At 59.4% G+C, this 20978-nt stretch overlaps 3 protein-coding genes across 6 annotated transcripts; 1 reads left to right on the forward strand and 2 right to left on the reverse strand.

The window, feature by feature from the left end:
* The first annotated feature begins 13 nt into the window (after positions 1-13).
* Positions 14-4770, forward strand: POLR2C (RNA polymerase II subunit C). The gene is made up of 9 exons (XM_058845983.1): positions 14-180; positions 386-435; positions 668-736; positions 911-963; positions 1070-1198; positions 1847-1898; positions 2357-2525; positions 3526-3600; positions 4263-4770. The coding sequence occupies exons 1-9, from the start codon at positions 95-97 to the stop codon at positions 4405-4407; spliced, it is 828 nt and encodes a 275-aa protein (XP_058701966.1). The 5' UTR covers positions 14-94; the 3' UTR covers positions 4408-4770.
* A 1253-nt stretch (positions 4771-6023) lies between these two features.
* DOK4 (docking protein 4) lies at positions 6024-11359 on the reverse strand. Of its 3 annotated transcripts, none has more exons than XM_058846341.1 (9): positions 11288-11359; positions 10033-10240; positions 9063-9170; positions 8754-8868; positions 8538-8657; positions 8259-8448; positions 7814-7952; positions 7602-7725; positions 6024-7510 (listed from the first exon to the last, which is right to left on the reverse strand). In XM_058846341.1, the coding sequence occupies exons 2-9, from the start codon at positions 10096-10098 to the stop codon at positions 7386-7388; spliced, it is 987 nt and encodes a 328-aa protein (XP_058702324.1). In that variant the 5' UTR covers positions 10099-10240; positions 11288-11359; the 3' UTR covers positions 6024-7385. The 3 variants fall into 3 exon arrangements, with proteins under 3 accessions (XP_058702324.1, XP_058702325.1, XP_058702323.1); XM_058846342.1 differs by having other exon boundaries at positions 6024-7458; positions 11161-11289; XM_058846340.1 differs by having other exon boundaries at positions 11161-11289.
* A 668-nt stretch (positions 11360-12027) lies between these two features.
* On the reverse strand, positions 12028-18769 carry CCDC102A (coiled-coil domain containing 102A). 2 transcript variants are annotated; one of them, XM_058846262.1, is made up of 10 exons: positions 18678-18769; positions 16514-17074; positions 15182-15384; positions 14958-15066; positions 14574-14690; positions 14281-14490; positions 13854-14024; positions 13630-13733; positions 12472-12589; positions 12029-12390 (listed from the first exon to the last, which is right to left on the reverse strand). In XM_058846262.1, exons 2-10 carry the CDS (start codon positions 17024-17026, stop codon positions 12373-12375), a joined length of 1563 nt encoding a protein of 520 aa, XP_058702245.1. In that variant the 5' UTR covers positions 17027-17074; positions 18678-18769; the 3' UTR covers positions 12029-12372. The 2 variants fall into 2 exon arrangements, with proteins under 2 accessions (XP_058702246.1, XP_058702245.1); XM_058846263.1 differs by lacking the exon at positions 18678-18769 and having other exon boundaries at positions 12028-12390; positions 16514-17145.
* Positions 18770-20978: the final 2209 nt, after the last annotated feature.

Below are 20978 nucleotides of genomic sequence, written 5' to 3' on the forward strand. Positions count from 1 at the left end.
TCTTTTTGCGGGCGCACCGGGGCCGGGGGGAGCGGGGCGGGGCGGAGCGGGCGGGCGCTCCGGGCGGCGGGATCGGGGCCGGGGCGCGGCAGCCATGCCCTACGCCAATCAGCCCACCGTGCGCATCACCGAGCTGACGGACGAGAACGTCAAGTTCATCATCGAGAACACGGACCTGGCGTGAGCACCGCCGCGGGGCCGGGCCGGGCGGGCCCGGGGGTGAAGCGGCCGGGGGTGGCCCTGTGGACCAGGCCTCCCCGCGGACCGCCGGTGCGGCCGGGCAGGGTCCCTGAGGGAAAGCCCCGCAGCAGCCTCGGCCAGCGTCTGTGCGGGCCCGCAGCCTCACTCCCCCTCATGCCTAAACACGGATGTTTCCCTCCCTCAGGGTGGCAAATTCCATTCGAAGAGTGTTCATCGCAGAAGTCCCCATCATAGGTGAGGCCTTTCGCTTGCCTGTGGTCCCAGTCCCTTGGGCTGCCCTCCGTGTTCTCTCGCACATCCCCTCTGCTTTTGGCTCTCCTTACCCACGTTCAGCCAGTACTGTGCCCTGCAGATGCTGCCTCAGTGTATCTCTGCAGTTTCTGTGATGTTTTCTGTGCCCTCACAAGCTGGCTTTTCCTCACATGAATATTTCTCAGTTTGTGGCTTTCTCTTCTCTTTTCTGAAGCCATTGACTGGGTCCAGATAGATGCCAACTCCTCTGTGCTCCACGATGAATTCATTGCACACAGACTGGGTGAGTGCTGTGGTGGGGAGGAAGAGGAAGATGAAGGTGTGTTGTGGGCAAAAGCAGAAATCAGAGATGCTGAAGCACCTTTGTCAGGTGCTGTTCCTCCACCTGTCTTGGCAGGAGGGTTAGGGGTTCTTGTGGTCTCACTCAGACGTTCCTCTGGTTTCCTGCTTCGCACAGGTCTCATCCCGCTCACCAGCGATGACATTGTGGATAAGATGCAATATTCCAGAGTGAGTCCAGCGAAATGCTGTGGGGAATCATTCTGAGGGTGGTGGGTGTTTGATCTGATGGGGAGCTCTGGCAGTTTGTTGCATAAGGAACCTGTGTGTGTGCCAGGACTGCACGTGTGACGAGTTCTGCCCCGAGTGCTCCGTGGAGTTCACGCTGGACGTTCGCTGCAACGAAGACCAGACTCGGCACGTGACGTCCCGCGACCTCATCTCCAACAACCCCCGCGTCATCCCGGTCAGTGCCATCCCTCTCTGCATTCCTGCTGAGGCGGGGTGCAAACACACACAACACAGACACGCTGAGCACGTTTCACATTGCCTAAAGCGCCACTTAAACCATGGTGGGAGACCAAAGCAGGAATATCAGCAGAAGCAGTGTGTGTGCCAGTGCCCTCCTTGTCTCTGCCGCATTGGCCTTCACTTGCTGTCTGATGAGGTGCAAAGTAGTGTGGCCTCATCCTGCACCCCAAATCCCAAACTCTTTGGCTGCTCTGAGGCCTCTGGCTTGCGGAGTGTGAGGAGCCTGGTCCAGGGCAGTGCTGCCAAACAGCTCCTGTGCAGTCATCTTGGGGAGAGTTGGTGGTGCCAAAGTGGGACAGAGGCAAAGGGACTTACAGAGAATGTTCTAGTACACTGTTGAGGTGGATCCAGATGTCACCACAACCTGGGCTGCTCCTGCTGCCTGGTGACAGTGTGTGCCTGGGTAAAGCCCATCTGGAGCCTGCTGTCTGTTACTTGCCTCTGGCTGAGGTGCTCTGAGCGCTGTGTGTCATCTGTAGCAGTTGTGGGAGTGACTTTGGGAACCAGGCAGATGTGCTGTGCTGGAGCACTCATCCAAGCTGATCTTGTCCCTAATTTGCTTGGTTTTGTTTGGCTGCTGCAGGTGACATCTCGGAGCAGAGACAACGACCCCAATGACTATGTGGAGCAGGATGGTGAGTGGTGGGTCACTGGGAATAAGAACTGTAGGAGGAAATTAACTTTTCTCTCAAGTTCTGTGAACTCATTCTTCCTTTACTGGGTGGGCAACTGTAAGACGCCTGTAAATATGACACTTCTGAGCAGCTGGTGTCACTGCATGAATGGGGTAGCATTTTGTCTTAATGCCACTCAGATTGCCCCAGAACTGAAGTCCTGTGTCAGAGGGTGTTTCTGTGTCTGCTTGTGAGAGCTTAGAGACAGCAAGGAGGTGAAATGATGTGTTATTGGGGGCCTGTGCAGCTCTGTTTTACTTAGCTGTTCTGAGGACACAGCTGAGCCCCTCTAAGAATCCAAGCAAACCCTGGATGCTGGTGACATCTTCCTGGGCACCAAAAATCTGCTTTTGCTGCAGCGTGATCCTGCACATCATTTCTCCTCTGCAGCCTTCTCAGACAGGCATGTGCTTTTGCAGACATCCTGATTGTGAAGCTGCGGAAGGGGCAGGAGCTACGGCTGCGAGCCTATGCCAAGAAGGGCTTTGGCAAGGAACACGCCAAGTGGAACCCCACGGCTGGCGTGGCCTTCGAGTACGACCCCGACAACGCACTGAGGCACACGGTGTACCCCAAACCAGAGGAGTGGTATGTCCTGCTGTCTGTCTGCAGGGACTGGGACAGGTTTACCAGCAGGTGACAACTTACACTTCAGCCCTGGGGATGATTTGGGTCAGTAAGTGATGGGGACCATGCCTGCCACATCCTCTCACACAGACTCTGCTCCTGGGGTTGGGTAGCAAGGCCAGTCATTTATTTGCAGCTGCACACAAGGTGGACTGGTTTGTGGTCATCTGTTGTCCTCCCTCATGTACCATCACTGCTAGTTTGCCTCACTTTCATGCTATTTTCCACCACTTGTTGATTTTTTTTTCTTCACTGTGCAAGTGTTTTGTAGGTCAGAATAAGGTCTGAGGAAGGAACAGATCCATGTGAAATGAAGGAAGTTGCTATGAGAGCAAAGAGTGGAAGGTTGGGTTATAAGAGATTTTTCAGCCTGGCTTGACAAAGCCCAGGATTGCTGTGATTTAAACCATACATCTCCTCACTCCTGGAGCCTGAGCTCTGGCAGGGTTTCCCTCTCTGGCCCTTTCCTCTCCTCTGAAATTCCATTCTGCACAAGTTGCACACAGCTTCTCATCCAAAAGCGACATGATTTTACTTTCAGAAAGCTGCTGCCCTGCTTTGGCCTGGGTGAGGACTTTATCCAGCATCACTTTTCATGAATGGATACCTGAGCTGCTCCTGGCTGTGTATCCCAGTGATCATCTGGCAGACATCCTGTCACTGAGAGCACACTGGAGCCAGATGGATGGAGCCAGAGCACAGGGCTTACTGAGTTTGGGGGAGAGCAGGGCTGATTTCCTTCTTCCAGTGCTGCTGGATGACTCTGTGGCATTAATAAGGAGCCAGAAAGCGAAATGTGTGACTGAACTTATTTCTGTGACTTGATGTTTGATGCCCACCCTGCTGTGTGCTGGACGTGAGCCCCAGTGCTCGATCAGTGGGGCCAAGCTGAGTGCCTGGGCTCTGTGGGGCCAGGCTGGGGCAGGGGCTCTGTGTAACCTCTCCTGCTCTCTGATTCCAGGCCCAAGAGCGAGTACTCAGAGATTGATGATGAGGATGCTCAGGCTCCCTACGACCCCAACGGGAAGCCAGAGAGGTAGGGAGCTGAAAGCAGTGCTGCAGCTGGAAGATGGGGTGACTGGCTGGATGCATCCCACAGGCCCTCATTAATAGAAGAGTGTCTACACTGTGCTGAAATCTCCAGCCCAGTGAGCTGACATTCCCTGAAAAGCAGGGCAGGAGCTGGCGTTTAGTGGTGATATACCCAGATGTGGCAGCTTTTCCCCTCTGGGAGATACTAGACAGTTCTCCTGAGTTCATGTTGCCAGGCAGGGCGGTGCACACTCAGTGAGGTGTGAGGCCTGTGGGGAAAATACCCTGGCTTAAGGTATTCATTCACCTGTATGTGTCTCATGCTCTGATTGCTGGTGTTATTTGCACTGCAAAAGTGCCTCAGCCAGCCTTAGTCCCTGGCTTGGGGCTGCTGGCTCACAGATCACAGTGCTGAACAGAAATCAATCTCAGAAGTGCTCTTGCAGCCCAAGAAGTTGAGTGTTGGTGTGATGGTTGTAGAGGGGCAGCACTGGCTGTTGCCTGCTTGGGAGGTTAATGATGATGGTGATGGTGATGATGATGATGGTTGGGATTCTAGGCAGATCTCCCTGCTATGGTTGTGGATGGGCTGGAATGATGTGTAGTCTGGGTTTGCACCTCCTTGAAGAGGTGATGGTGACTTAACCCCCTGCCTTGTGACCTCAGGTTTTATTACAACGTGGAGTCCTGTGGTTCTCTGCGCCCTGAGACCATTGTCCTGTCTGCACTGTCTGGCCTCAAGAAGAAACTGAGTGATCTCCAGACACAGCTGAGCCATGAGATCCAGAGTGATGTCCTCACTATCAACTGAGGTGGCCCTTGCAAGAGAGTACCGTGAGCTGTGATGCCTGGCTGAGATCTGGGGAGAGGCTTTTACCTCCCCATCATCTCCCTCTGACTTTCCTGGCCCAGCACTTGGTTGGTGACAGCTCTTCCCTGGCCCTCCTTCCCAGGGAAAGCCATTATGGTGTGTGGGATAAAATAGGAAGGGAGTCAAGTCAGTGAGCGTCTTAGCTGGGACAGGCTTTGTCTCCAAGCGATCCTGGAGTTTTTGTTCTGGTGTTGGATTTTGGCCATGTGATGTTTGGGATTGGGAAGTGTGTACCTTTGTTATACAACCCTACTTTATTTACATGTGTATTCTTTACTGTGCTGAATAAAGCCTTACCCCCAATTTTTTCTGTCATCCCTGAAAGCTCATCCAAGGCTGCTGGAGGAGATGTCACATCATTTACTTCTCTCCAATAGGCATTAACTTAATGAGATCTGCTTTGGAGGGAGCACTGCTCGCTGCTGCTGATTGCTGCTTGTGACATTATCTCCTGAGGAGAGCAGCACCCCTCCTGCAGGCAGCCCAGCGTTCATTGATCCAGTGATGTGTTTAAAGCAGATGTTTGAGGCCAGGGTGGGCGAGATGCTGCAGAAGGCAGCGCTGCAGGGGAGCCCAGCTGGGCCAGGCAGGCAAAGCTGTACTTACAGAATCCTCTGGAACAGACTCCACCCCTGTGCTGTATAACCCTTTTTTGAGGAGCTGGGTGGCACATGGTCTGTCAGTAATGGCTGCTGGCTGATACCTTTCATTGTACCCACAGCCCCCAGCGTGTGCTGGGCTGGAGTTTGGTGCAGGTCCCATGCCCTGACCCCCCTGGCAGTGGCTGAAAGCAATGGCCTTTGTCATCCCTCCTCTTCCCCTCCATCACTGCCCAGCATGACTTGGGATGTGTTTCTTGGTGACACTTTCCTGGGAGACCTGCAGCTCCTGTACCATGGGGCTGGGAGGGAGGGGAAGGCCTGTGTGCCCTTGTGCTCATCCCGGTGTGGATGGGGACGGTTCAGGGGGTGGTGGTAGGGTCATGCTGAGCTGGGGAGAACAGCCCATGTGTCAGTGTTGCCTTCCCCTCCAGGCTGCTGCTTCCATTTCCTTGCCATGGCAGAGCTGGCTGCAGCATGGCTGCCCATGTCCCTGTCCCTGGAGGGATCACTGTGCTGGCTGGCACGGCTGTCTTACCTTGAGGCCAGTGCTGCCACACAGTCATGGCATGGATAGCTAACCTGGCACAGCTCTGGGAGAGCTGGGAGACTGTGTGCCTTTAAACTCCTTCCAGCCACTACTGGCCTCGCACATCCCCAGAGCCACGGGCAGCTGGAGGTGAGGGTGACAGTGGGATGCTGGCATCCTGTTCCACTCAGGGTTGTTTGATGGAGAGTGGCAACTCACTCCACCCTTCTTCCTATCCCAGTGGTTTTAAGGCTTCATTTGAAATGTCCTGGCCATGGCTGGAGGCAGAACAAAGCCCTGAGCCAAGTGTGCTGCCAGGAACCTCAGGAAATCTCCCCCCATCAGCATTTTTCTCTCTGGCATGCACTACTCCCACTTGCGCTTCCCGAGCGTGCTTGGATGGAACAGACAAACAGGAAGGGTGGATGTGGATAAGGGTTGTTTATTCATTGAGCAACTCCTTAAAAAAAGAGAAAACCCAAACATTTTTGGTAACAAATGTTAAATCTTTTCCGGATGAGGTGTGTAGCCAGGAAAAGAGAGCAGGTTCCACCTCTCACCCCAGGGAGGACACACTGCTGGGCAGTGCTAGGGTCCAGAGCCCCTCTGTGCCCAGCCACGCTGTGAGGAGCAGCCTTTCTCTGTCCCCATGTCCCCTCAGCCACAAGCTACACCACCCTGAAACACAGTATTTACAGACCACAGATTCCCACATCACAACACTCCCTGTGCCCAACACATGGACCCGGAGCTTTAAAGGGCAGAAATAAAACCATCAAGCATCCAATCCAGACAGAAAGAAGACTCCAAAGAAACACCAAGGTTTGCACGGCAATAAAAAGATAGCCCTTCTAAAGGAGGTCAATAAATAGGAGAACTAGAAAAAATCAATTGCTTTTAAGTTCAGCACATAAAGCCCAGTTCCACCCCCAGTGGGTGAGGAGGGAGTGAGGGCTAAGGGAATGCACAGAGGAATGTGGCTCTCTCCCCAGCAGCATGGGTTTCTCTGCCCTGGGGCTTCTCATATCCACAAAGCTGCCCCTTGAGAGACAGATGCTACTGGCCAAAACCAGTCCCATGGTTGCCCACCAGCAGATAAACCAGGGGCATGGCAGGGGGACACAGCTGTGGGAGGAATGAGGGGTGTTGGGGTGGGAGAAGCCAGGGCGCTCGGCTCTGTCCAGCCGCTCACCCCAGCCAACCCCCTGGAAGGAAAACCAGTTTCTCCTGAGACATCTCAATTCTACAGCGAGTGTTTAAATAGCTTGAAGAAGTGCAAAAATCAGCTCAGAGATGTGAGCAGGGTGTCCTCAGGAGCACCCGACTCTTCATGGAGGGGTGGGACCCTGCACCATCAGCCTGGCACAGCTGCATCCTCCGACGCTGCTCCATGGCAGAGTGATGCTCCAGCCTTCCTGCCACGCAGAAAACTCCAAATTTCTTGACCCCCCCCCACCTCTCTTCACCTCCCAGTTTGATCCCCGAGAGTCAAAAACCTCTGAGCATCTGCCCAAGGGCTCTTCAGCAGCCACCACATTTGCATTCATGTGAGAAGGAAATATCTCTTACAATACAGATATTCAATATATATTTGAAGTCAGTTGAGGCTGAGCCAGCCATCGCCTCCACTAACGCCAGACCAGGGCGTGAGCCAGTGCCTGCTTCCTAAGGTCTCGGCACTGAGGTGCCCCAGCTCAGTCTCCTGGAGATTCTGAGGGGTGACTGCCTGTGTCCCTGCCATCCCTTGGAGAAGAAAAAGGGGACCCCTGCCACAGTCCCTCTACACCGGCTCACGGGGATGATGTGGGCTCCCTGCTTTCAGGCTTGTCGCTTTTGGAGGACTTTGGCTTCAGCAAGATGAACCTGTTGAGGAGGTCGGTGTCCGAGCTGGCCTGGGCGCCTGCATACGCCTCCCCTGGGGACAAAATAGGGTGGGCTCACCTGGTGGGGAAAGCTCTGGGGGTTGGAGGAGCAGCATCTCCTTGGGGTGGGGTGCAGAGACTCACCAGCATAGCTGGAGGACTCGGCCATGTTCTGGGAGCCAGTGATGTGGTGCCAGTAGGCGCTGCGGGGCAGCATGGTCGTGGGGGTGCAGGGGTAGGAGAAGTGCTCGGTGCCCTTGTTCAGCAGCTGCAGTGGATGGTGGGGGAGGAGGGTGACACAGGGCCCCCAGAGTCTCCCCCAGCTGTGTCCCCCCTCAGCATGGGCTGGAGCTCACCCTGACGTTCTTCTCCATCTCCAGCAGGACCTTCTTGTGCTGCTCAGCAATGGCCAATGTGGCGCTGTGCACGCGCTGGTAGATCTGCTCACCCTCCTGCGTCTGGAAGGTGTAGAGACCTTCTCCTGCATCACACATCCTGTGGGCACAGGGCACAGCACGTCACCAAGGTCTTCAAGCCAAGGGACGATACATGAAACCCACCCCAGACGGCAGCTGGTGCAGCTTCCCATACTGTTACAGCTGTGCCTACGTCCCATCCCCTTCATGGTGCTGATCTGGGACCAGAACCAGCTCCAGGCCCCACCTACCATGGGCACACTGTACAGGCCACGGCCATCACCCCAGCCTCAGGCCTGCCCTGTGGTGATGCCAGCAGCGCCACTGCCCAGCTGGACAAAGGCACACAGCCGTGATCCCTGTCCTGGCAAGGGTGACATCTCACCGTCCGGCCTCGAAGGTGAAGCGGGTGGCGTCGCGGCCGTAGCGGCGCAGGGAGCAGAGGGGCCAGGAGACCAGTTTCACCCGCGGGTTGTGCGTGTCCCAGAGGTAGATGTTTTCGTGGGTGATCTGCAGCTTGCACTCACCATAAACGTCCAGGTTGGGGCAGGGGAGGAGGAACACGTTGAACCGGTCTGGAGAGGGGAAAAAAATAGAAAATAAAAGAATCTGCTGGGGGTGCAGCGAGGCGGAGCCCCGGGCGAGCACCCGCCGCCGCGCTCACCCGTCTGCTCGCACTGCACGCCGGGCGCCAGCAGGTCGGGCTCCCCCAGGCTGATGTCGTTCAGGCGGGCGCCCAGGCACTCCACCGACAGCGTCTTGTACCACTCCTCCGCCTCCAGCTCTGCAAGGCACCACGGCAGCCCCTGGGCGACCCTGGCCACGCCGGGGTGCCCCACCCAGCACCCCCAGCCCGGCTGCCCTGGGCGCTGCCCCGTACCTGAGTCGCAGGTGAAGGTGCGGGCGGAGTCGTCGGTAAAAACGATGGCCACCGCCTGTCTCTTGGTCTCCTTGGGCAGCCGCGTGATGCACTTGACATTGCTGATCTCGGTGACCTGCAGAGGAGTTGGGGGTCACCGAGGGCTGCTCCCAGACCCTGACACCTGTAGCACCCAGACCCAGCTGCATCCCCCTCCAGAGCGCATGGGGTGGCAGCCACCCGGCGAGTTTAGGCAAGGAAAGACCCGCTCTGGCACAGATCCCCAAGCAGTGGGCAGCACCCCAGCACCCCTCCAGCACACCACCTCACCTTGGGGCACCCCCGCAGGCACGCCGACTTCTCATCCGGGTATTTCTCCAGGCGCTGGGGCCCTTTGCTGGAGGATTTGCGGAAGACCAGCCAGCACCGGCGGTAGATCTGCCGGACAGAGAGCGCCGCGGCGGCTTGGTGCAGGTGGGGGTCCCCGGCCCCCTGTCCCCACCGCTTCCCCCGTCCCCATCCCCAGGACCCGCGCCTGGTTCTGCTGACCCTGCTGGCCTGGGGACAGGGGGGGATGCTGGGGATAGGGGTATGCCGGGGCTGCCATCATCTGCCCCCGCCAGTGCTAATTACAGAGCTTAATTAATGAACACAGACAAAGCTCCCAAGGGGACCGCTGTTCTGGCATTTCCCAGTCCCCCCTTCTACATTCCCTGCTTCTGAGGGTGGTGGGGGCACCGTCCCCAGGCATGTCCCCCCTCCCCTCCACGAGCCCGCTCCCTCTTTGTTCTCCCTAATTAGCATGAAATTACCCAGCATGCTCGTTGCTGCCGGCTCCAAACCACGGAGATGGGCGACCAAACCCCCTGACCCCCCACCTATGGGTGCTGCACTCCCACACCACCCTAATTTGCACCCAGCAGGTCCAACCCCTCCCGGTATGGGGCATCCTCCGTGCCAAATTGTGTTTGCAGGGAAACTGAGGCACGGGGGAAAGGGAAGGCTCACAGACATCCCCCAAACCCTGGTTGACCTGGGACAGGTGAAGGGGTGTTCCTCGGTGCAGGAGCTGGACCCCCGGGGCTGGTGGGTGATTTGGGCACCAACAAGTGGCCTGTCCCTGCCATCCCCCACTCCTCTGCCTCCACAGCCCTCAAAAGGCTTCATATTCAACCCCAAAATTTGGGGTGCCAGGATGGCGCAAGAGGGACCTGTCCACGTCACCTCACTGGGAAACCAGCACCCTGAATCCATGGGTGTTTTCCCCCACATCTCCCCATTCCCCAAGATCCGCACTCACCCCCAGCTTCTTGCTCTTCATCCTCACATAGCCCTGCTTGATGATGTCGTTAAAATTGGTCGCCATGGCGATGGCTCGATAGGGTAGGGGATATTTTGGGAGGGGGGGGCTGCCTTCACCTTCGCCCCCCCCTCTCCATCCTCTTCTTCCGTACCCCTCCTGTCTCACCACCGGCCCAGCTTGGTGCTAGCAGTGTCCCCCATGCTGGCTGGAAAAGAGAAATGACAGATCGACGGGTGACATCTTCCTCGTCCTCCTCCCCCTCCTCCTTGTCGTCCTCCTCCTCCTCCTCCTCCTTCCCCTCCTCCTCCTCCTCCTCCTCCTCTTCCTCCTCCCTTCGCTGCCTGAACCATCCGAGTGGAACAGTCCGGTGTTAACCCCTGCCAGCACGGTGGAGCCAGGGTGGCACAGACAAGTGGTCAGTCCCCTGCCGCCAGCTCCAACATGTGTCCGAGGGGACACGCACACCAGACCTCGCCCACAGGTCTCCATCACCTCTCGCACTCCCCTCCTTCCTCCCAGGCTGCTCGCTTGGGCAGCAACATGGCCCCGGTGGCAGGGACGCTTGGCTTCAGTGGTGACAGCCAGGCCAGCTCTGCTGTGGGCTGTTTCGGCCGGCACCGGGTGCCAGAGGGACCCCGGCTTCCAGCCTCGCACCCCCTGCTGTAACCCAGCCTCTCTCCAGCCCTACCGTGAGCTCGGGCTCGCTCAGCCTGGTCCCTGCTGCCTCCCCCAGCCCCGATCGGTGGGACCAGCTGGGGACCAGGTTCCTTTCCCAGGTGGAGAAGTCCCAGGCAGAAGGCAGTAACCCAGGAAACAGAACAGCACCCTTCCCGGGGATGCTCCTCCATGTCAGTGACACCCTGGTCCCCAAAGCCCAGCACCCAGGGGAATCCAACTGGGACAGCATCTTGGGGACCTCCCGCTGTCTCGAGAGAGGCCGGGGACAGCTCTCCCTCTGAGGGGAATATCCTCCCCATTCCCCCATTCCCATCACCCCACGCACGTCAACACCACAAGGGAACTCAGAGATGCTGGGGGGCACCTCCTGCCCCCTATCCCCGACCTGCCACCCCCACACCGGCCGCCCCCCGACCCCTCATCACCCATCACTCCCAGGTCTCTCACCGGGACGTCGCTCCGGGCGTCGTCACCTCCCGGCCGTTCACCCCCGTCAGCCCAAACCTCGGGCAAGCCCCGTCCGGTGTCACCCCCTCCGCGGGTCCCCGTTCCCCCGCCGGTCCCCCCGCCTTACCCGGCCTCCCGGTGCGAGCGGACCCGCCGGAGCCTCCGCGTCCTGCGAGCCCCGGAGCCGCCGGGCCCCGCCCGCCCCCGCCCCGCCTGGCCCCGCCCCGGTGCCCCCCCTCCACCCCCGGGCCGCCCTGGAAAGAGGTTTCCATCATTAGGCTTTAGAGTGAACGCCCCGCAGCGACTGACGGGCGGCGGCAGCAGCCTCTCGTCTGTCCCCAGCTCAGGTGTCACCTCGTCCCCGCTCTGTGCCCCCCAAACTGGTTTCCAAGCCTCTGACTAAAACTGCCCCCAGGCACCCCCACCCCCGCGGCATCACTTGTTGGGCCATAAAAATATGAATAATCGCTGGAAATAAGAGGGCATTAAAAAACCCCATGAGCAGCAAAGAGCTGCGCTTTTAGCCAATCAATTAAAAGGCAGAGCGAGGGGATTAGCTCACCGAAATATTAATTTTTAATAAGGTTGTGTCTGAGCGCCTCCAAAACCCCCAAGGTCCCATGCTGGGGGGCTGGGCTGAAAGGGCTGTGCTGGGGTGATCAGCAGCCACAGGTGAGCACCTCTGCACCTCCCCAGGGTGAGCACCTCTGGGTGAACACCTTTCACAGCACAGACCCAGGGACAGGCTTTACCTGCACATGGGGCTGGTCTCCAGGCATGGGGACAGCGATGCCAGTGGGTGACATCCAGGCCATGCATAGCTGGTGAAGAAATGCCCATTCTCCCCGATGTGTCCTCTCCCCACCCTCACTCCTTTGGGGAACAGACCAGCAGCTCACACCACCATCAGAGCCTGGGCCCATCTGGGCTCTGTATTTATAATAAAAAATCATATACAAATACATACATATATATAATATATATAAAAAGAAGTGGGCAGTTTGTGGCTGCCAGGCTTGGTGCCTCTCTCTGCCTGCGCCTCCTCCTCCTGGGCTGTTCAGTGATGCTGGCTTTGGTGGCCACACCAGTGCTCCAGGAGATGTCTGTGGCGAAGGGGCATCCAGTGCTGTCCAGGAGGCAGTGGCTTTTGGAGCACCCCGGGCAAATTTCTCCCCACCGCTCCGTGCCTCAGTTTCCCCATCTATACAAGGATCACCGCACAGCTGGGCCCTGTGGCGACAGGCACTTGAATGCAGAGGACCGATGTGGGACATCCTGCGGTGGTGGCACTGGCCCTGGGCTCTAGGGCACCTGTATCTGCAGGTCCTCATCCTCGTCGGGGTCACTGGTGCCGTCCCCAGCGTCGTCGGGGCCGAAGCGGGCGCTGCGCATCTTGCCGAAAAGCGGGGCACTCTGCTGCCGCCGCAGCCTGCGAGGGACAGCTGCTGGGGTGGGGGTGGCAGCACGGCCCTGGGAGGGCCCTGAAGCTGAGCACACTCCCCCACACCCCTACAGCATGACTGCACCCCAGAGATTCCTTCCTGCAGCCCTCACTAAACGCTGAGCGCAGGATGAGCCCCTGCAGCCTGGGGCCAACACTCCAGCATGGAACTGGGGAGCTGTGGAAGGTGCTCGGCCCAAGTGGGGCACAGGATAAACCCCTCCATGGCTGGACATCACTGTGCTGGGCAGCACAGACCCAGACAGGACTGCAGAGAAGGGAGATGTCATCCCCTGAAATTGAGGAACCCCCAAAAAACCCTGGAATCCCCATTCCCAGGAACACGTGGTGGTTTTAGCTCTTCACTTGCCCTTGCGTGAAAATTCATCAAGGAAAATTTATGAATCAAACTTGAAGTCCGAAGGCCCAGGATCCAGTGAGATCCAACCAGTGCACTACACTTTACTGGAAAGCATGAATTATTTAGGGTTGAGTGCACAGGGAGTCTGGGGGGGGTGGTTGCAATAAATCCTCCATTATGCTTCCATGATTTAATGCAGATGTCCCAATAAAATAAAGGATGATTACAAACTCCCCCCCCCAGTGCCTCCTGGAGCCACGGCATTGATCCCACAGCCATTTCAGCTCTTTACTGCTGGAGAGGCAAAGCAGGGCCAGGGAAAGTTTTATGGGCAAGAAAACTCAGCTCCCACCTCCCCAGACTTGTGTGGGATGCTAGGAGCCTGCCCTGGCCATGGGTACCAGTGGGTGCAACCCTAAGCAGCACAAAACTGGGCTGGCCTTTGGGCAGCCTTGTGCTGGTTTAACTGGGAGGTGAATGCCACCCAGCTCAAAGTGGGGTGAAGACTGCTCAGAGGATGACTGTGCCCCTTCTGAGGATGTCAGAGGCACTTTGGCCGTGCTTAGCCCAGGGTTCAACCAGGTGGATGCTGGCTGAGGGATGGTGGCAAGGAGAACATCATCCCATCCTTGCTGGTCCCTAGGTGGCTCACCCAGCCCCTGCTCACCGTGACTGCAGGTGCTCCAGCTGCACCTGGAAGCTCTCGCTCTGCTCCGTCTGCTCATCCAGCGACCGCTGCAGCTTCCGTGTCTGGTTGTGGGCCTCATCCAGCTGTGGGATGGGATTGGGATGGGATGGGATGGGATGGGATGGGATGGGATGGCGCTGTTGGTAGCTGTGTAGGGAGCAGAACAGCTCCCTGACCCTCTCCACCAGCATGAGCTTTCCCACCTCATCCTCAGCTTGGGCCAGCTCCTTCTTCAGCTCCTCCACCCTCAGGCGCAGCTTCTTCACCTCTCCCTCATGCTGCTCCACACGGCGATTGGCATGGGCCAGCTCGGCCATCTTCTCCTGGTACTGCTTCTTCAGCTTGGTGTGGACGTGCTTCAGGTCGGCCAGCTCCTGTGGTGGGCATGGGGAGGGGGCTGAGCATGGGACAGCCACCCCCACCACTGGGTGCCCCCTCCTCCCTCCCCAGGGACCTCTCCCATTGCCCCACCCCATCACCCAGGAGCTGATGGAGCAAGAATGGGGTCACCACCATCCCTCAAAGGGTGGTGGCAAAATCTGGGCTTGAGGGAGTCCTTGGGGAGGCTGAGCCCCACAACAGAGTCACCCAGGGATGTGGTGGTGGGGGACAGCACCACTGCTATGGCACCTTGTTCTTCTCGAAGAGCTCAGCCTGGATGGTTTTGAGGTCAGTGTCCAGGGCACTGGCTGTCTGGCGCCGCTTGCGAGCCAGCACCTCCTCCAGGTCCTCGATCTGCGCCCGCAGCTTCTTGTTCTCCCGCTCCAGGTTGAGCTTCTCCGTCTCCAGCCGCTCCCGCCGGCCCCACTCAGCCGCGTTCTCTGCCTGCAGCCGCTCCATCTGGGACAGGGCAAGGGGTGGCTGGGGGCAGCAGGACCCCCCTCACCGCTCCCTTTGCCCCCCACGCTGGGCTTTGGCCTCACCTCTGCACGCAGTTCAGCCAGTTTCTTGTCCATGCTGGAGCGAGCACCCAGCTCATCCTCCAGGTCCTCAGAGATGCGCCCCAGCTCATCCTGATGAATCTCCTTCAGGATGTTGAGCTGTGGGGGGACATGGCACCAAAGGGGGCTGTGAACACCCACCTTCCAACTGAGCCCTGCCCACACCCATCCACCCAACCTCTATGGAGAGGCCCACTACATCAGTAGCACTGATGAATGGATGAATGAATCAATGAATAAAGACGCTTAACAAGCGGCCTGGAGTTGGGGAAGTGGCTGTGGGCCACCATGTCCATCAGGATGTGCCATCCTGTGAGGGACAGGCTGTGCCTTGGGGCAGCTCTGTTCCCCAAGCACCTCACTCACCTGCTTCATCACCTCCTGCTTGTTCTTGTTGAGCTCCTCGTACTTGATCTTCCACTGGCTGAGCTCACCCTCCAGCTTCTCAATGTTCTTGCTGAGTGCCAGCTTGTCCCTGGGGAGAGGCAATGATAGTGACAGACTGCAGGACCCCATGGGACATGCCATCCCAGTGGGGACCAGGCTGCTATCAGCTGGCACCCTGCAAGGATAATGCTCCAAGCACTCACTCCCGCTCCTTAAGCAGCACTTTTTGGGACTCATCCAGCCTCAGTTTCAGGGCGGTGACTTTGGTGGCATCCTCCTCCACGACACTGACGTCCTCCCAGAGCAGGCGGCTTCGTTCCTGGCGGCTGAAGGAGGCCCGGGGGCCCCGCTGCTCCCAGCTCTCGTCCTGCTTGCTCGTCAAGATGTTTTCCATCAGCTCCAGCTCCTGTGGCACCGTGGGTGGCCCAGCACAGGGGACAGGGTGAGAGGGCTTCCCAGCCCCTACAGGACCCAGTCCTCACCCCCTAACCAAGAGCACCTCTCCCTCCATTCCCCAGGGATCCTCTAAGGCTGATGAAGTGGACTTTCCCTCCCAGGGGAGCTCCCATACATCACCACACTCTGCTGCCGGCTCCCTGCCATGCTGGAAATTTGGTATCAAAAAATTTAGAACCAATTTATGACACTGATCTCACCCAGGACCGCCACATGGGTGACTGTCCACCAGGCACTCTGACCACATGGTAAATGAGCTGCAGGGGTTTCCAGAGGACAGGATGTCCCTGGGGGCCAAGTGTGGAGCCCGTGGGGGATGCTCACATTAATCTCCGATTTGTCACTTGGCAGCTGTGCTGTCAGGTGGACTGAAGTGTCACAGCATGGCACCCCAAGCAGTGACTTCTGTCCTGTGACAGAGCCAACAGCAGCAGAGCAGGGATGGCTGGAGCAGCTGGGAGCATTCCTGAGTTGGCCCTGGTGCCTCCTCCTTCCTCCTCCTTCCTTCAGCAGAAACCCCTGCCAGAAGCCTGTATGGACACCCTGACAGTCAAGCTGTGGCTGGGAGATGCCACCAGCACTACCAATGCCACCATCCCCTCTACTGGCACAGTGATTGTTGCCTAGTGCCTCCAAAGGGAAAGCCCCAGGAAAGGGACTGGTGCCAGTGCCAATGTGATCTCACTGCGTGAGGCTATGATAGCTCTGGATCTCCTCATGACACTGCTCTGAGGAGTCTGATTCCCTCCAATGCTGTTCCAAGAGGGACCTGACTGCCCTGTACTGCTCCAAGAGGGGTCTGCCCTTCCTATGCTGCTCTGAGAGGGGTCTGAGCCCAAAATCCTGCTTGGAGGGGTCTAACACCCCCCATACTAATCCAAGAGGGATCTGATCACCCTGTACTGCTCTGAAGGGGTCTGGCCCTCCCAATCCTGCCCCAAGAGCAGTCCCTCCACACTGCCCATCTTTACAGGACAGGCAGTGGTGGTTTGGGGATGGACATGGGTAGTAGACAAGGAAGAGGAGCTCCCCCGTTCCCCGGCCAGCCCTGCTCACCCGGAGCAGCCCCGCACCCCCACCTTGGCTTTTTGGGGCACCTCAGCCCCCACATCCCGCACAGGCTCTTGTTCAGGGCCGGCGTCCCCCTCGGCTCCATCAGTGGCTGGGCTGCCGGCGCTGGCCGGTGGCGGTGGCCGCGGCGGGCGCTCGTCCGGGCGGTCGCGGTCGCGGCGGAGGGTGGCCAGCTCCTTGGTGAGGGCCTCCAGCCGATGCCGCAGCTGCCGCACCTCCTCCCGAGCCCGGTTGCGCTCGGCTCGCACCTTGCTCCACTTCTCACGCCAGTTGGCCGTGCAGTCCGACCACCACCGCATCGTCTTCTCCATCTGCGCCGCCCGCGCCCGCGCCTCCTCCAGCTCCCGCAGCCGCAGCTCCTCCCGCCCTTCCCAGTCCCCTTCCAGCAACGCCGGCGGGGGCCCGGGCGAAGGTGTCCCGCTGGGGGGGGACGGGGAGGGCTCGGGGGCCAGGAGGGCCAGGAGCGAGCCCCCGGGCAGCGGCGGGGAGCCGGCCAGGCGCGAGGCCCCGCTTTGGCTCATGGCGGGGCTCCCCTAGGGCATGGCCCTCTCCGTCCTGCACCCAGGGACCTGCGGGAGACAGGAGAGGTCAGCTGGGGACCGCGGTAGGTGCTGGAGGGAAGGGGGGCAGGGGCATGGTCCCCGGTTTTGGGAAGCGGCGCACTGAGTGACAAGATCCCTGGGATGGACCCCGGCCAGGTCCCCAGCGAGGACTCTGGCAATGTCCCCAACCAGGTCCCCAGCTCCCCCAACTCGGAGGCAGCCGAGTGATGGCCCAGGTCAGATGCCCAGTGAAGACACCAGTGAGGTCCTCAATGAGGACCACAGCTCAGAGCCCAGCCACCGGCATCTGCAGGCACCTCTGCCAGCGCACCACAACGAAGGGAAAACATCTACATGTTATAGGCATGATGTCATCTGCATCATGTCATCTGATGACATCATCCAAGACCATCCCCGGTGCTGGAGCTGGGGTACTCTGCTGCACCCCAGCAGCTCCAGCGAGGGTTACAGCCCGGATCCAGCGCCAGCAAAGCAGGAACAGCTCCGGAAGGAGAGCCGGAGCTGCTGGATTGGCGTGGCGTGGCAGCAGGACGCCTGTTGAGGCAGCTGGAAGTGCTCTTCGATGATGCCGCAACAAAGGGCCGGTGCTGAGTGTCTCCATCCCGGCATGGACTTCACATCCACAGTCATAGATCTCACATCCCGTCCTGGATCTCACATCCCGGTGCGGCCAGGCAGGCAAACCGCCCCAGGAAACCTCAATGGGAGGCTGCTGTGCGTCCTAATGGGATAAGTACAGGGTCCAGCCGCGGCTGGCCGCAGCCCCGGCAGGTTTTTGGGACGGTGCAGCCCAGACCTGTTACCAAATCCGGCTGGGCTGGGAGAGCCAGTGCAGGAGCAGCGGGAGCAGAGGCCGATGGCAGTTCTGGGATTTGCATGGGGGAAAGAACGAATTTTTCTGGTGATATTTGCTGAAATGGTGAAGTTTTGCTAAAACTCAGCGGCAAGCCCAGGCCCGTGCTCTCTGGGCTGCTCCTGGAGGAATCCCAGGCGTTGTCAGGACGCGGCACAGGCAGCGCCCACGGGAGCACAGACGGTGCACAGGCACCCACGCAAAACCCACGGGAATACATGCAGAGAACCGGGAACCGTGCAGCGCCCGCGGCGAGCACGCGTGGACCCCTGGAACACCCACGGGGAGCGCGTGTGGAGCACGAGCATCCATGAGACACCCCCGGGAAGCACGCGTGGCTCACGGACACCCCCGGGAAGCACGCGTGGCTCACGGACACCCCCGGGAAGCACTCGTGGGTCACCGGCAGAGGCGGATCGCGCCCCCTCCCCGCGGGCTCCCGGCGGGGGCGGCCCCATCCGCCCCCCGCGCCCCCGCATTGGCGCCGGGCTCTGTCGCTCATCCGCCGCGGCCCGGGCGGCGGGAGCCCCGCATTCCTCCGCTCCGGCGGAATTCCTCCCGGTCCGCCCGGGAGGCACCGCTCGGCCCGGCCCCGCCCGGTTCGCCACGGCCCCGCCCGCCCCGGCGCGGCCCGGCCCGGCCCGGCGCTGCCCCTCCCCCGCCAAAGTTTCTCACAAGTTTCCCGGTGCCGCCGCCCGCCCAGCACAGCCCGGCCCGGCCCAGCCCGGCCCGGTCCGGCCCGGCCCGGAGCCTCACCCGGCGGTGTCGGAGCGGCGGTGCGGGCGGCCCGCGCGGGCCGGGGCGCTGCGGCCGAGTCTCCTCCTCCTCCCCCTCCTCCTCCTCTCCCCGCCGCCGCTCCCGCCCCCCGCCCGCGCCCGGGGGCCGGTCCCGGGCCGCGCTGCGTGTCCTGCCCCGTGGCACGGCCGGGGGGGCCGCACGCCCGGGGTCCCGGGGGCTGCAGGCAGCAGTGGGGGCTCGGACACGCGTGTGCACGGGCGGGGACCTTGCCCGGGGCTGTTGCCGGGCTGCACACGCGTGTCTGGGGGGTACACGGGGCCCCCCGAGTGAGCGGTGGCCGAGCAGTCTCTGCATCCCCACACAAACCCGTGCTGGCTCCCTCCTGGCCAAGCGGCAAAACCCCAAACCACCATTTTGCCCCCGTCTCTTTTACTTTGCTGGATGCCTTTCGGACAAAAAATTGGGAAATGCTAGCGGCCAAGAGGATTTGTGTTCCCCGAGACGTGGAATCGATGCCATGGGACACCAACGCCTTTTTCTCCCCCAGGATCGAGAGAAACAGGGAAAACCAAATCAAATTAAAGCAAAGCTGCAAAGCTCGTGCGTGTTCTTTCCAAGATCGGATTTTTTTTCTGCTGGAAACAACCCCAAAAAGCTGGAGGCGAGGGATGCTTTGCTCTCCTACGCCCCTATCCTAGTGTCTTGTGCCAGGGGAACCGGCGCCGTCTCCTGCAGCCGGTGAAGCGATTTTGCAGGCGCTTTGGCCAGAGCTGCGGTGCACGGTTGCGGCTTTAACCCGCTCCCGGCACTAAAACCGGCAAAGTTTTTTCCAAGCATGTCTTTACTGTTTGCTTGGACATACGTGTCTTGGTGACACCAGCAGGCTCGAGGATGCATTGCAGCATCCTGAGGTTTGTGGGGTTTACCCTTAAAAAATCAAACCTCCTTGGTCAGAGGCGCGTCACCTAAAGGCGCGGTCAGTGACCCATTTCTGTGGTCCAAGCATCATTGTCCTGGCGCCCTTCTCTAGTTCTGGGTTTCCAGCCTGGCCATGGTCAGCAGCCCCCCTTAGATCTGTTCCCAAGGAGCCCTCATTTGGCTCAGACTGAAGCAGATGTTTGCCCTGTGTCATGAACTGAGCCCTAGAAATGCTGCACGGGTGGCTGCAGGCGCTGGGCAGACACAGCGTGGCACTGCTGCCCCACAATGAGCTCTGGTGTGGCTGAGCCGTCCCTGTTCCCCGCATCTCTGCACAAGATGAAGCCTTTTGGGGAAAACCTAACCATTTTGGGTAAAAAAAGACGTTTGTTCCCTCAGCTAGGGCAGCTGGCATTGCTGGAGCGCTGTGCTGTGGTGACTGGAGGTGTCATGGAGTATGCTGGCTCCATCCTGACAATAGCATCAAACTGTGGTATCACAGGATCAGACTGTCTTGAGTTTGAAGGGACACATAAGAAACATCGAGTCCAACTCCCTGCTCATTGCAGGATAACCTGAAAGCAAACCATATGACTAAGAACATCGTCCAGATGCTCCTTAACTCTGGCAGGCTTGATGCCATGACCTCTTCTCTGGGGAGCCTGTCCCTGTATCTGACCACCTTTTCCGTGAAAAGCCTTTTCCTAATGTCCAAACTAAACTTCCCCTGAAGCAACTTCATTCCATCTCCTGTGTCCCTCCGCTGGTCACCAGAGAGTGGAGATCAGCACGCCGTGCCCCCCAGGAATCCCTGGCACACCGTGGATCCCAGGCATGCTGCGTACAGTGCAGATTGCAGACACAGCAAGGACACCAGGCACAGCCTTCATGCCGGACAGTTTGAACACCCGGCCACTCTGGGCACAGCATTGGGGCTAAAAACCGAATCTCTGTGCGGTGGAAGCTGCTGCTGCTGCTGGGGGGCTGCAGCTCGGGGTCCCTGGGTGCTGTGTCTCCTGGGGACCGCGGCTGCCCCTCTGCCCGCGGTGTCTCTGGTAGCGACCAGCACTGACCCTCTGTAGAAGCGCCTTTTGATTGTCCGTGCGGGTCTCCTCCGCTGCCGGGGGAGCCGGGCGGCTCTGGCCGGGGTCCAGCGCTGTCCCCTGCCTCCCGGACACCCCGGCGAGTGGCTGGTGCAGGTCCCACTAGATGGCACAAGGATCGCAGGAATGGTCCCAGATGGGGAATATGCAGGCGCAGGGACGGCCGATGGCGATGCGGGACCGCGGAGGTGCCGGTGAGCGGTCCCAAGTGTCCCCCGACAAACGGGAGAGGATTTCTGAGCCCCCTCGAGGAGGAGCTGCCGCTGCGCATCTCACAAGGCACGGTCAAAAGCGGGGG

This window comes from Poecile atricapillus, chromosome 10, assembly GCF_030490865.1.
Source record: "Poecile atricapillus isolate bPoeAtr1 chromosome 10, bPoeAtr1.hap1, whole genome shotgun sequence".
Taxonomy (NCBI): Eukaryota; Metazoa; Chordata; class Aves; order Passeriformes; family Paridae; genus Poecile; species Poecile atricapillus.